Source organism: Juglans microcarpa x Juglans regia, chromosome 6D (assembly GCF_004785595.1).
Source record: "Juglans microcarpa x Juglans regia isolate MS1-56 chromosome 6D, Jm3101_v1.0, whole genome shotgun sequence".
NCBI lineage: Eukaryota > Viridiplantae > Streptophyta > Magnoliopsida > Fagales > Juglandaceae > Juglans > Juglans microcarpa x Juglans regia.
This window is the reverse complement of record NC_054604.1, coordinates 27,062,641-27,075,711: the sequence shown is the minus strand read 5'-3', so window position 1 is coordinate 27,075,711 and position 13,071 is coordinate 27,062,641. Positions and strand designations below refer to the sequence as shown.

Sequence of the window (13,071 nt, the reverse complement as noted above, 5' to 3'; positions counted from 1 at the left end):
CTAAAGCACTAAACACAAATAGATGGGATAGCTCTATCAATAGGACCTATATAGTATTGATTCCAAAGGTTAAAAATCCCATCTCAGTTTTAGAATTCAGGCCAATAAGTTTGTGTAATGTGCTTTATAAAGTTATGGCTAAGGTTTTAGCCAATAGATTAAAACCTTTACTGCCCTCAATCATATCTCCAAACCAAAGTGTCTTTGTGCAAGGAAGGCAAATAGCTAACAATATCATAGTAGCTTTTGAAGCTTTACATTCAATGCACAGCAAGATGAAAGGATCCAAGGGTTATATGTTTCTTAAGTTGAACACGAGCGAAGCATATGATAGACTAGAATGGAATTTCCTTAAAAAGGCCATGCTTAAGATGGGCTTTAATAGGAAATGAGTGGATATCATTATGAACTGTGTAAAAATAATTTCCTATTCTGTATTGATTAATGGCAATCCACAATCATTCTTTTCACCTTCAAGAGGTATTAGACAGGGTAATACTTTATCACCCTATCTATTTATTCTATACTTAGAGGCTCTAAGTCAAATGCTCAAAATAGTTGAGAAGAAAAAGCTTATAATAGGTCTACCATTGGGCAGAGGGAAAATGCATATAAGTCATCTTTTCTTTGCAGATGATTGTATGGTTTTTTGCCAAGCAACTGACTCACAATGGACCAGGATGATGGAACTAATCAAAGATGTCGAAAGGGTATCAAGACAAAGGTTGAATAAAGAGAAATCTGGCTTATTTTTCAGCAAAAACACTAAAACTACCACAAAAGAAAGAATAACCAGAAAAGCAGGCATCAGAGTTACTTCTTCATATAAAAATTATCTTGGATTGTCTTCCTTAATAGGTAGATCAAGAACACAAGAATTCAAATGAGTCCTTGACAAAGTCAGTAGCAAGATGAATAACTGGAAGGTAAAATTCCTATCATAGGCAGGAAGAGAAATTTTATTAAAATCAGTCATACAGGCCATTCCCACCTACTTGATGGGTGTCTTTAAAATGCCAAAAGGCTTGTTGATGTAGCTTAACAAAATGATGAGAGGCTACTGGTGGGGCCAAGCAAATCAAGTAAGAAAGATTAACTAGTTGAGTTGGTCTCAAATGGGGTAGTCAAAGAGCAAATGAGGGTTAGGCTTTAGAGATTCTAAAATTTTTAGCAATGTTTTGCTTGCAAAGCAAGGATGGAGGCTTATAACTATTCCTAAATCACTAGCAGCCACAATTTTGAAGATAAAGTACTTCCCAAAATTAGATTTCTTAAATGCAAAGTTGGGAAGTAGCCCCTCATACATATGGAGAAGCATCTTATCAACAAGACCTTTAATCTAAAAAGGTCTTATATGGCGTATAGGCAATGAAAAAATTGTTAAAATATGGTCTGACCCTTGGTTACCTCAACCAGTGTTAGACAAGCCTCAAAGTGGAGACAAAATATTAGGAATTGAAGCTAAAGTGGAAAGACTCTTAACTGCAAACTCAAAAAAGTGGAATGTTCCTTTAATCCAATCCATTTTCAATAAGGAGGAAGTTGATCTCATTGCTCAAGTCCCTATTAGCCATTGCAAACAGCCAAATAAGTTAATTTGGATAGGCAAAGTAGATTGGAGAGGCAAAACAAATGGTATTTTTACAGTCAGAAGTGTCTACCAAATACAAGGGGAGAGTAAGGAAAGAACAAGGGGCCAACAATCCAACAACAATAACAGTTCAGAAGAATGGACAAAAATTTTGAAGCTTGAAATTCTACCTACAGTAAAAAAAAAAAAAAAAAATCTATGGAGAGCTTGCAAGACTGCCCACTAAGTTAAACCTATGTAAGAGAAAGTTTTGGAAGATCCTACCTGCCCTATGTGTTTAATGGAACCAGAAAGCACAGAACACTTATTGTGGGAATGTGTCTCTACTAATGATACCCTCAACTTATGCACTAGGACAATTCAAAAAGGTAAAAACTCAACCAAGAATATTATGGATCTAATGCAACAAATGTTTAAAAAACTGAACAAGATTGAAATGCAGGAGCTAGCTTTATTACTTTGGACCTTATGGTGGAGAAGAAACCAACTTGTTTTCAAAAACATCTACATCGACCCAAACTCAGTAATCAAAAGAGCAAGACACCTACAAGAAGAGATCTTAGCAATGCAGACAAGAGAAACCATCCAAAGCTCATCTGTTAACCACAGAAGAATATTATGGGAATGTTCACCTCAAGGTTTCTACAAAATTAATTGGGATGTAGCAGTTGATAAGAAAGTTTGTAAAATAGTGATTGGTGTTTTTGTTAGAGATGAACATGGCAATTTTTTGGCAACCTTGAAAGAGAAACAAGATTCATTACCAGACCCTTTGCTAGCTGAGGCTTTAGCAGCACGTAGAGCAGCACGTAGAGCAGCACGTAGAGCAGCAAGATTTGGTTTGGAACTTGGCATGTACAGAGTTATTTTGGAAGGTAATTCCCAAACTGTTGTAAATGAGGTGAAGCAGATGCAACAAAATCAGGGCTACTTTGGTATGATTATTTCTGATTTAAAAGCAACATTAGATCAATATGATGAGTGGAAGATCTGCCATATAAACTGTGAAGGAAATTCAGTGGCTCATGACCTAGGAAAATGTACATTACTTGTAACTGATTACATAGTAGAGTTGGAGGAAAATCCAAACTGTTTTCAATCCATGTAATGTTTATGTCAATCAATGAATGAGGTTATTTAAAAAAAAAAAAAAAAATTGGTCAAAACTATATTATTTTATAATAATATCGCCGCAAAATGTAATTTTTCTTGAGGAGTGTCTTTACTCGCTAGAAATAAAGCCTCAAAGCAGTAAAAACTTGCTTTATGAGTTCGAATTGTAATGGCCGCAGAAAGGGTTTTTTCTTGTAGTGAATTAGTGGAGTTGTTACTATTATATAACGTCGGTCCCTCTACTATTTTTGTCCCGATCGACCTCTTTTTGTCATTCAAACCTAATGTATTACAAATAAACATCACCCACCAATAAAGAATTAAGTACGCTTTGTGCCATCTATCATGACTTCTTCCATCCCATGATGATAGTGAGACAAGAAAACAATATAATTTTGGCTGTTTAGATCCTCATTCCTTTTAAGTACAACTGAATACTCAAGATCATGATTCATGTGGAGAATTGTTTTTTTTTTTTTTTGCAAGGAAGAAAGGCTGAACACAAGGACTAGTGGCAATTGAAATAAATTACATCTCTTAAAAGGATAGATATTATATGTAATTATTTAAAAATTATTAAAATTATGAAACTTAGATATATTATATATATATATATATATATATAAAACTATTACGTCTACACAAGCTTTTATAAAAGATATGTTATACATTGACTTGGTAAAATACAATTTAGCAAAACGTTAATTTAAAATTCAACTTAGGAGGAAATTAACTGACACATCAACGATAAAATCACTTTTACATGACTTCTATGTAACCGAATTAAATCTCATAAATATATATATATATATATAAATGATATTTGTAATCATAGATTGTATAAGCGTCATGCACTCTTTTAAAAAAATAAATAAATATGATACTCATATGAAAAAATTAAATTTTTAATAGTAAATCGTACTCGTTTTCAAAAGAGTGAGTTACGTTAGCATAATACATATAACTATATCTAACATTATTAACGTGTGTGTCTATAATATATATATATATATATATATATATATATATATAATATATATAGGATGTTGCTAGTGGGCTGCCCAGCTTCTATCGCTGGGCGTACAGTTAGTTGAAAACTTTTTATATATTTTTTTTTGTGATTTTATTTTAAACATTTTTTTAATATCTTTAATTATTAAGAAAAAAATAAAAACAAATATACAACTTCACTAATAGTTACTTCCTTAATCATTAAGTAAAAATAAAAAATAAATTAAAAGGCATTAACGATTAGATTGAAGGGCAAACTCCTGGGGGCTATTTAGCATTTTCCATATAAATATATATATATATATATATATATATATGTTAGGGTTGTAAATCGATGGGTTCAACGTCGGTTTCGGCACAAAATCGATACACTACCGACATCCACCATGGGTCTATGGAATCGGCCGAAACTGTGGGTTTGGGGAGAGAAAACCGATCATATCGGTCTCGACATGCATCGGTGTGATCTTCGATCCACTGTCGGCGTCTTTTGTGAAGGAGGAGTAACTGAGGAAGAAGGAAGAAGCCTCACGCCATCGTAGCCATGGAAGAAGAAGAGAGTTGCAGAGAGGAAGAAGATGACGCGGGGAAGAAGAAAAGGGGGGGTTATTAAGTAATTTTGAAACGGCGTCGTTTGGCTTAAAATGAAACGATGACGTTCTATTATATTTTTTTTAACTTTTAGCCTCTAAAACGATGTCGTTTCATTCATTTAAGTGAAACGGTGCTGTTTTATATACATATATTCAAAAAAATATATAAATAGATCGGATCAGCCGATTCAACGGTTTTCTAGGGGTTCAAACCGTCGCCGAATCGCCGATATCGGTTTTCTCTCAATTCCTCTCAACCGATGACCGGTTCTTTGCCAGTTTCGGCCGATTCCGTGCTCCGGCAGTCAGTATGATCGGTTTACGGCAGGTTTCGGCAGTTCCTATACACCCCTAATATATATATATATATATATATATATATATATATATATATATATATATATATCAAAGTTGAATATGATACAAAATATGTAGATGATATATATATATATATATATCAAAGTTGAATATGATACAAAATATGTAGATGTTGTCACTCCATTTATGGCTATCGCTGAGTTGTTGGAATTTTATACAATCAACTCTAATATTCCCGAATCCACTTTTGCCTCAAGATCAGAAGAAACAGAACCCCGCCAAATGCATTAATTCAGCTTTTTTGCTAGGGCTGGCTGGTCTTCTTTAATAAGATTCCATTCCATATATATAGTCCAACTGCCTCCAAGAGCTAGCGACAATCCCCCACCGCTCACCCCCTAGCCTAGCCTTAGTCCCCCTCCAATGGCCAACTCCATGACCAGCGGTCCAACCGCTACCACTACTCCCACCGATCCCGCCTCTTCATTCCCGACCACCAAACTCCTGAAGCTGTCCAGTCTCCATGACCTTGATCAGCCTCTTTTACCGGGACTTCCCGACCATATTGCCCAGCTCTGCCTCTCCCTCGTCCACCCTTCCTTTCTCTACTCTGTCTGCCGTTCATGGCGTCGCCTTATCTATTCACCTTCCTTCCCTCCTTACCTCTCTTTGTACGCGCTTTTATCGTCGTCTTCCTCTTCCTCGCAATCTGCTCAAAGTCAATCGGATGCCGTCGACTTCTTCACCTTCGATCCGATTTCATCGAGTTGGCATCTCCTTCCACCGCCACCACCTGACCCACCGCTCCGCGTTCTCCTTCACCACCCATCTTTCATATCCCGCAACCTTCCTATTCAATCAGTCTCCGTCTCTGGCAACCTTATCCTTCTCGCTGCCACAACGCATAATTTTTTACCGGCCCTCTCTCACCCTCTCATCTTCAGCCCACTCTCCACAGCATGGGCGCTTGGCCCTCCACTCGCCACACCACGCCGCTGGTGCGCAGCAGGCGCAGTGCAGAGTGCGGTTTATGTGGCCAGTGGGATGGGATCCCACTTCTTTACCGATACAGCTCGGTCGGTGGAGAAGTGGGACCTGCACTTACAAGATAAAAACGACGGGAAACCCCGCAATTTCGGGTGGATGTGGGAAAGAAAGAGCGGGCTTAAAGATGGGAGATTCAGCAGAGAAGCAATAGATGCGATCGGGTGGAGAGGAAAGCTTTGCATGGTGAACGTGAGAGGCGATGCTGCAAAAGAAGGGGCAGTTTACGATGTGGAAAAGGACGCTTGGGAGGAGATGCCAGAAGGCATGCTAGCTGGATGGAGAGGACCAGTGGCAGCCATGGATGAGGAGGTGATGTACGCTTTGGATGAGGCCAAAGGTGCTCTAAGAAAGTACGTCCCAGAGAGGGATGCGTGGGACAACATATTGGAGTCCGAGAGGCTGAGAGGTGCGCAGCAGATGGCCGCTGGAGGTGGGCGAGTGTGCGTCGTTTGCCGTGGCGGTGCTGGGATTGTGGTGTTGGATGTGGTGGCATCGCTTCGAAGATCTTGGGTGGTGGATGTGCCGGCGGGACTCGAAGCGGTGGCGGTTCATATCTTGCCGAGGATGAACCGGCTCGGCTTTGGTTTTCCAGTGCTAGAATATTCTACGTCCTCGGAATGATATTTTTTTTTTTTCTTGGGGTGACTTTTGGACGAATAGGGTCCACAAGATGTTTTATCGATATATATTAAATCTTTACGCTGAATTTTTCAGACCATGGAACGCTGAAAGTGAAAATTTGTCTGTTTCTTCGACATATACACCATAAATCTTTACAAGATGTTTTATTGATCACCGGCTATGGAACTCCTGCAGAACCGGTTGCATGAAAAATTCTATTCTACTTCTTTCATTTTGTTCCCCTCTCTCTCTCTCAATTTTCTCTAGTTTCAGACTCTCTCAATTTCTTCCCTTCCACTACCACAACCGCCAACCTTAAGCCAGGGCAGGCCGAGCCAATAAATCCACCATGTCCTTTGGCACAAGATCTCATTCTCTTTTTATCGTGTTCATCAAAAACATGGTCACGAAATCGAACCAGTTTTTTACTACAACTTTCATTCACTTTTAGTATCCCTGAAAGTCCAAGAAATCAAGCCAAGGTATCCAGTCTCCAATGTTCAACGCTCCATAAAAAAAATCCACTCATCTAGCAATTCTTGGAATTCTTCTAGCTAGTGTCGTTATTGAGTTTGAAGTTTTAAATCTAGATTCAGTAAAATACTTCCTACCCAAAACAAGTCTGCTAAAAAAACTAAGGGTGAGGCGTGAGAGATGATCTTTCCTTTGAAATGGATTTTGACATGGCTTCAACATCACGACCACCAACGCCATCAAATGGCGACAAAATTCAAGCTAAAGTGCAAGCTTTTCAAGGCCTTTCTAAGAGATCCTGATCTCGAATGAACAAGTTTTATGCTTTTGAAAGGAAATATTTACTTGTTTTTATAGTGATGTTAGAAATAATCTCTCCCTTTTGGGATTCTTTTGGTTTTGTTTTGAATGTTTGGAAAATGAGTTTAAGGAAAGTGAAATGCATATGGGTTGGCATAGAATTTTTTGTACATAGAATTTTCTGCAGTAAATTCTCTACGCAATCTGTGCGAAATGCTTTCACTCAAATATGAAATTTTTCTCAAATCTTCTTCCCGAGGTTATAGTTCTTCTTAGATGTTTATAGTTAGATGGATTATCTTTCTCAAATGTCTACTTTTTCTCGTATGTCTACTTATTTCCGAGGTTCTACTTTTCTCAAATTTATGACTATTTTTTTTTCTGACATATGCTGACGTAGAAGTCAGCCGGTTACACGGCTGTTGCATACCGCAGTTGTATATTGCAATTCTGTTTATTAATATATATTGAGATTAAAGATATGGACTCGAGTGAAGCTACCAGCCGATTGGGTGTGTAGTCTCTTTTTACACCCGCTAATTAGTACACGTTTTAGCAAAATCTAGTTTGCACCCGCATGCAAGTGATTACATTTATTTTTTATTGTTTTCGAGATCCCCCCCCCCCCCCCGGTTCCCTCTCCCTCTCCCTCTCCCTCTCCCTCTCCCACTCCCACCCACGTCCCTGCGAAACGATTATGCTCCAACCATGGAAAGAAAGCACCAAATTTTCCAAAAGGAAGAAGAATGTTGGACCAACTCACCAATGACTAGATCTCCGATCGAGTTCAATGAGGCCTTTAGCTTGTTCGACAAATATGGCAACAGTTGCATCACTACCAAGGAGCTTGGGATTGTGATGAGGTCGCTCGGCCAAAACCCATCTGAAGCAGAGCTCCAAGACATGATCAATGAGGTTGATGCTGATGGTAACGGGACCATTGACTTCCCTAAGGTCCTAAACCTCATGGCTAGGAAGATGAAAGACACTGACTCATAGGAGGAGCTTAAAGAGGCCTTCCGAGTTTTTGACAAGGATTAGAATGGGTTCATCTCTGCTGCTAAGCTGCACCATGTAATGACCAATCTCGAGGAGAAGCTCACTGACAAGGAAGTCGATGAGAACTATGACTCTAAGGCCCGTTTAGATGAAAAGATGGTCTAAATTCATCTCATCATATTTTATTTCATCTTAATATCTAAAAATCAGATTAGATGATGAGATGTTTGAATTGATTTCAAATAGTTTTTAAATAGTAATAAAAAAAATTGTAAATAATTTATAAAAAAAAAATAATAATAAAATAATTGAAGTGATTTGAATAACTAAGCACACCCTATTTATAGTTCACGAAAATAAAACTATTTTAAAGAATGTTTTAATAGAAAACGGTTCTACTCTGCCATCTAAATAACAACGCTCCTTCATATCACTAGTTACCTTTTATTTTATTTTTTTAATATATTTAAAATCACTTACTAACAAAAATTACTCAGCTGTATATCGTAACGGTCAAGAATGGCGGCATAGTATCTTTTCTCTTTAATAGATTGGTTGAGCTTTGAATGGGAATTAGTTGGGACGTCACATCGAAAACTATGTCAATCTTCAGAGACATCACATAGGCTCAAGAAGGTGCACGCATCTCCGGCTTTGTTTGACTCTTTGATGAGATGTTTTAAGTCGCGCTTTACTGATTTATTTCGTGCATTTTCCTTTATTTTTTCCCCAGTTCGTGCATTTTCCTCTTACTTAGGAAGGAGCGTTGTTTTCAGATGTTTTAGATGTAAAATGTGTTTTCTTTGCATGTGTAGTGGGTGGAAGCTGGGATTTTCCGGTAAAATTATTAATAAGGTAGTATTTTTTGGGTTTTCTGCATTCTATCTCTAGAAATGTCAATGAATTTGATTAGGACCTTTGGTGTTTTGGATGGTATTTTTTGGGTAAATATTCCTAACTTTCCATCTTTCAATCATTGATGTCTTGCTCGACCCATCCATCTTAAATTTGTAATTAAAACTAGGATCTTGACTAAGAAATAATTCTTATCGGTGGGGTCTTAAGAGATGCTTAAAAAATGAGATGAGATAAGAAATTTATGAATAATAATAAGATAATTTACGAATAGTAATAAGATAATTTAAGTTAAGATATTTATTCAGTTTTGAAAGTGGAGAAACAATTGAATAAAAAATATTATAAAATTAAAATATTATTAAAATATTATTAAAATATTATTTTTAAAAAGTTATAATAATTAGTTTGAAAGTGTTTGTACTTAATGATTTTTGTGAAAGACAAACATCATAAAAATTTACTTTTGTGATTTAGATGTTGTTAGTTTGGTTGTGATAGAAATGGGAAGATTCTAATCGCTTTGTGAAAGTTTACTTTCCAGTTCCTTATTAGGTGCATTTTTTTTTAGTACTTATTATTTTTGTATTACTAAAATTTATTTTACTTATCGAACAAAATAAAAAATAAAAAATAAATCATATAAACTGGACTTAGTTTTTAAGAAACGGGCTCGTTTATTTTTAGAGATGAAATCAGATGAAATGATATTAAAATTAAAAAATTAAATAATAAAATATTATTAAAATATATTTTTTAATATTATTTCTGTTTTAGAATTTGAAAAAGTTAAATTGTTTATTTTATTTTGTATTGGAAGTTGAAAAAGTTGTAATAATTAGATAAGATGTTTTCTAAAAACAAATAAGCCGCTCCTAAATATTTGTTTAAGCTCAATTCCTTTGACGACTAGGTGAAAGAGAAATCAGGTTTCTACAAATCAAACTAAAACCGTTTACAAAAGTAGTTCAGATTCATTTATAACACTACTTTCAAAGACAGAACATGAGAATGTAACAATTAAGTTTCCAAATGTAAATCGATTCATTTGGAGCTCTACTTTCAAAGACACACACGCAATGAGAATGTAACAATACAGTTTTCCAAATATACGAAATGCTTAAAGGAAATCAGCATAGTAAGTCATCATAATTCATAACACCCCAAACTTCAAACAACCGTGGCACACAGATATAACGTGTTAATGCAAAGTGAACCAGAAGCAAAAAGCAGCAGGGCAAGGCCATGGCGGTGGCAACGGGGAGATGTTATTTTAGCTTTCTGAGCTGTAGGATGTCTCACCAGCTGATGAGTTCTCTTGCCGAAAACGCTTCATCTCATCATAAGCCCACTCAAGACCAGAGCAGTAATGGAGTGGTGGATTAAATCTGCTGTCATTGATATCAGCTGCCAAGAACGCACCATTTTCTATCAGGAATTTCACTGCTTCCTTCCTTCTTTCTTTAGCTGCACTGTGAAGCGGTGTCCCTAGGTTTAACATAAAAGAAAAAAAAAATCATTATCTCTTATCTGTGTTCAAAATCATATTGTTCATTTGAAAAGTAAATTATGATGAGGAATCCTGAAGACCCTTGTTCATTTGGAAAATATTAAGAAAAAACAGGAGGGAAGTACTCAGGACCGCTTCATCTATGAGGTGAAATAACTTACAACCACAAGCCCCGATGGTTCTAGCATCAATGTTAGCACCACGCTCTAGCAATTCATCCATAACCTCAACATGACCACCCTCAGCAGCAAGGTGGAGAGGGGTCACCCCTTTAGATTTGGGGCCCCAGGCAGCCACATTCACATCCATCCCTTCATCAAGAAGTCGTTTCACCTGTTTCAAATAAAATGAAATCGACTTCTCTTTAGCCAGAGAAGAAGTGTGAACTGTGAAGTCATTAGCATAGCAACGAAGTTATACCCATAATTAGCAGATGGTGTACAAAAAGCATTCCAACAGTATACATAAAAACAGTTTCTCCTTGAAAAATCAAATAATTTTATCAAATTATCAAGGGAATGCTGTCCCTCTTTCATAATTATCAGCAGTATCTGCGTCCTTTGGTTGTTGTCATAGACTTGATTGGCTTGCAGGGATTAATGATGAAAATTGGTTTGGATTAGGGTTTTGGAAATATAAAAAAATACTAAGATTCTAGAGAAAGATGTTCAGAAACTTGATTGCCATGGAAAAAAAACCAGAAAATCTAGCTTTTATTTCTTTATATTTATAGCAGCATTGTGAACGACTTTCAAGAATTTGTCTTCTTCTTTATTGATACAAGTATAGTTCATCAATTATTGTAAAATTGTAATGGAACTAGTTCAGAATCTTCTGAAGAGCTACGTGTGCACAAACATGCGTACACAGCTCTATTGCATGCGTATCGGCCTTGCTCAAAAGCACAAAGAAATAGTGGGAGTACTTGAATAAAGGATAATTAATTGAGTCCCAATTTGTTATCAAATTAAAATTCGTCAGTTGGTATATATTCTTGCTTATGTTAACCTAATCATATATTTTTCTCTCTATAACCCAGGAACTTAGTGGGTCCAACTCAAGCTCATTGGCCCGGAATATTGGTTCATACTTTTGATAAAACCTTTGTCCCTCACTAAAATCATCACGTTCTCGGAAGGCTTTAGAATAGATTTCCCAATATCTAGCAGGTCTTCCCGTATATATCCCATGGTGAGAAACACATCATTAGAACATATCTAAAAAATGATTTTTTTTTTTTTTTTTCCTTACAGCTGTTGATGAGTAGAAACACGAATGATCCAAAAAAGAGGAAAGAAAAGATAAAAGGACATGAAGGATTGTGAAATTATCCTAGAGTCTCCAAAAGTGAAGCAAAGGAATAAAACATACCTCCTTAAGATCACCTTTGCGGGCACCAATGTGCAGCAGAGTCCATCCTCTATCATCCCTATCCACCTCAGACCTCAACGACCGCCTTCTCGACAAGCTTCGACGAATTGAACCTGCCTGCTCCTGGGGCATACTTCGCAGAAATAATCACCAATAAACCCTTCTCAGAGATAATATGTATGTATATACGGAAACAACCGCAAGATTCCCAAATAGAACACGACCAAAGAACAAGAAACCCTAAGATCGAGTGCTTGCAATTCTCAAGACCGAGAAGACAGCGAATTTACATGTTTTTGGAAAAAACTCAATTGCGCAAACAAGGAAAAGAAAGCGAGAAAAGAATTAACGAGAGGAGGAGAGAGAATGATTGGCAATGCAGTAGGGTGCGAACGGATTCAAACCAGGACCGAACACGCGAAGATTCTGACGGACAACGACGGAGGTCACGCACGGCGAATAAATTTTAATCATTATATAGTCGATTCGAAGCTCACAATAAAACTTGAAACAGAGAAAGAGAGTGAGAGAGGGATATACAGAAGAATTGGAAGGATGAATCCTGGTTTAACAGACAGGGACGGACAATCAGAACAAACTCAAGGAGAGAGAGAATGAGGGGGGCGATCGATCGGCGTGAGGGTTGCGAGGTTTGTCCTAACAAATACTGGACTCAGCGGGCCTCTTAATGGGTTGGGTTGATCGGATCTTTGAGGCCCAAGATTGGGCCTTCATATTATATTTCTCTAAGATTCATCTAAAATTTGGACAAAAGAATTATGAAATTATGGAGTACGTTACTACAATTAGGGAATGTTTGGAAAAGTTTTTCATTTCATCCCATCCCAATTCATTCTATCTCATTTTCTTCCCAAAATTTTATTTAAATATAAACACTTTCAAACTAATTATTACAACTTTTTCAAATTAATCATTACAACTTTCCCAAACTTTCAAATAAAAAACAATAAATACTTAAACTTTTTCAAATCTCAAGTAAAAATAGGAAAATTCTATACATCATACTACTATCCCATTAAGTATGATGTGACACATTTATCACTATTAAATAATCATTTATTGCATGCTTCTTTATCATCTAATAGTGATAAATGTATCACATACTACTGAGTATAATTAAAATAGGATGAGAGTGTGGTATATAACATTACTCATTCTCATCTCATCTCATCTCATTTTCTAAGCATCCTCAGAAATATGTGGTAAATCATTGTTTTTCTACTATTGCCAAAATGGGATTTCTACTA

The 13,071-nt window shown here is 36.6% G+C and overlaps 3 protein-coding genes across 3 annotated transcripts; 2 read left to right on the top strand and 1 right to left on the bottom strand.

Annotated features, from left to right (window-relative positions):
* Window positions 1-2,156: 2,156 nt before the first annotated feature.
* Window positions 2,157-2,699, top strand: LOC121235485. Its single transcript, XM_041131835.1, has one exon. The coding sequence runs from the start codon at window positions 2,157-2,159 to the stop codon at window positions 2,697-2,699; it is 543 nt and encodes a 180-aa protein (XP_040987769.1).
* Window positions 2,700-4,811: 2,112 nt separating this feature from the next.
* Window positions 4,812-6,379, top strand: LOC121235770 (F-box/kelch-repeat protein SKIP25). The gene has a single exon (XM_041132166.1). The coding sequence runs from the start codon at window positions 5,050-5,052 to the stop codon at window positions 6,292-6,294; it is 1,245 nt and encodes a 414-aa protein (XP_040988100.1). The 5' UTR covers window positions 4,812-5,049; the 3' UTR covers window positions 6,295-6,379.
* A 3,557-nt stretch (window positions 6,380-9,936) lies between these two features.
* On the bottom strand, window positions 9,937-12,452 carry LOC121235633 (phytochrome-interacting ankyrin-repeat protein 2). Its single transcript, XM_041131972.1, has 3 exons — window positions 11,804-12,452; window positions 10,594-10,765; window positions 9,937-10,410 (listed from the first exon to the last, which is right to left on the bottom strand). Exons 1-3 carry the CDS (start codon window positions 11,933-11,935, stop codon window positions 10,196-10,198), a joined length of 519 nt encoding a protein of 172 aa, XP_040987906.1. The 5' UTR covers window positions 11,936-12,452; the 3' UTR covers window positions 9,937-10,195.
* Between the last annotated feature and the right edge of the window lie 619 nt (window positions 12,453-13,071).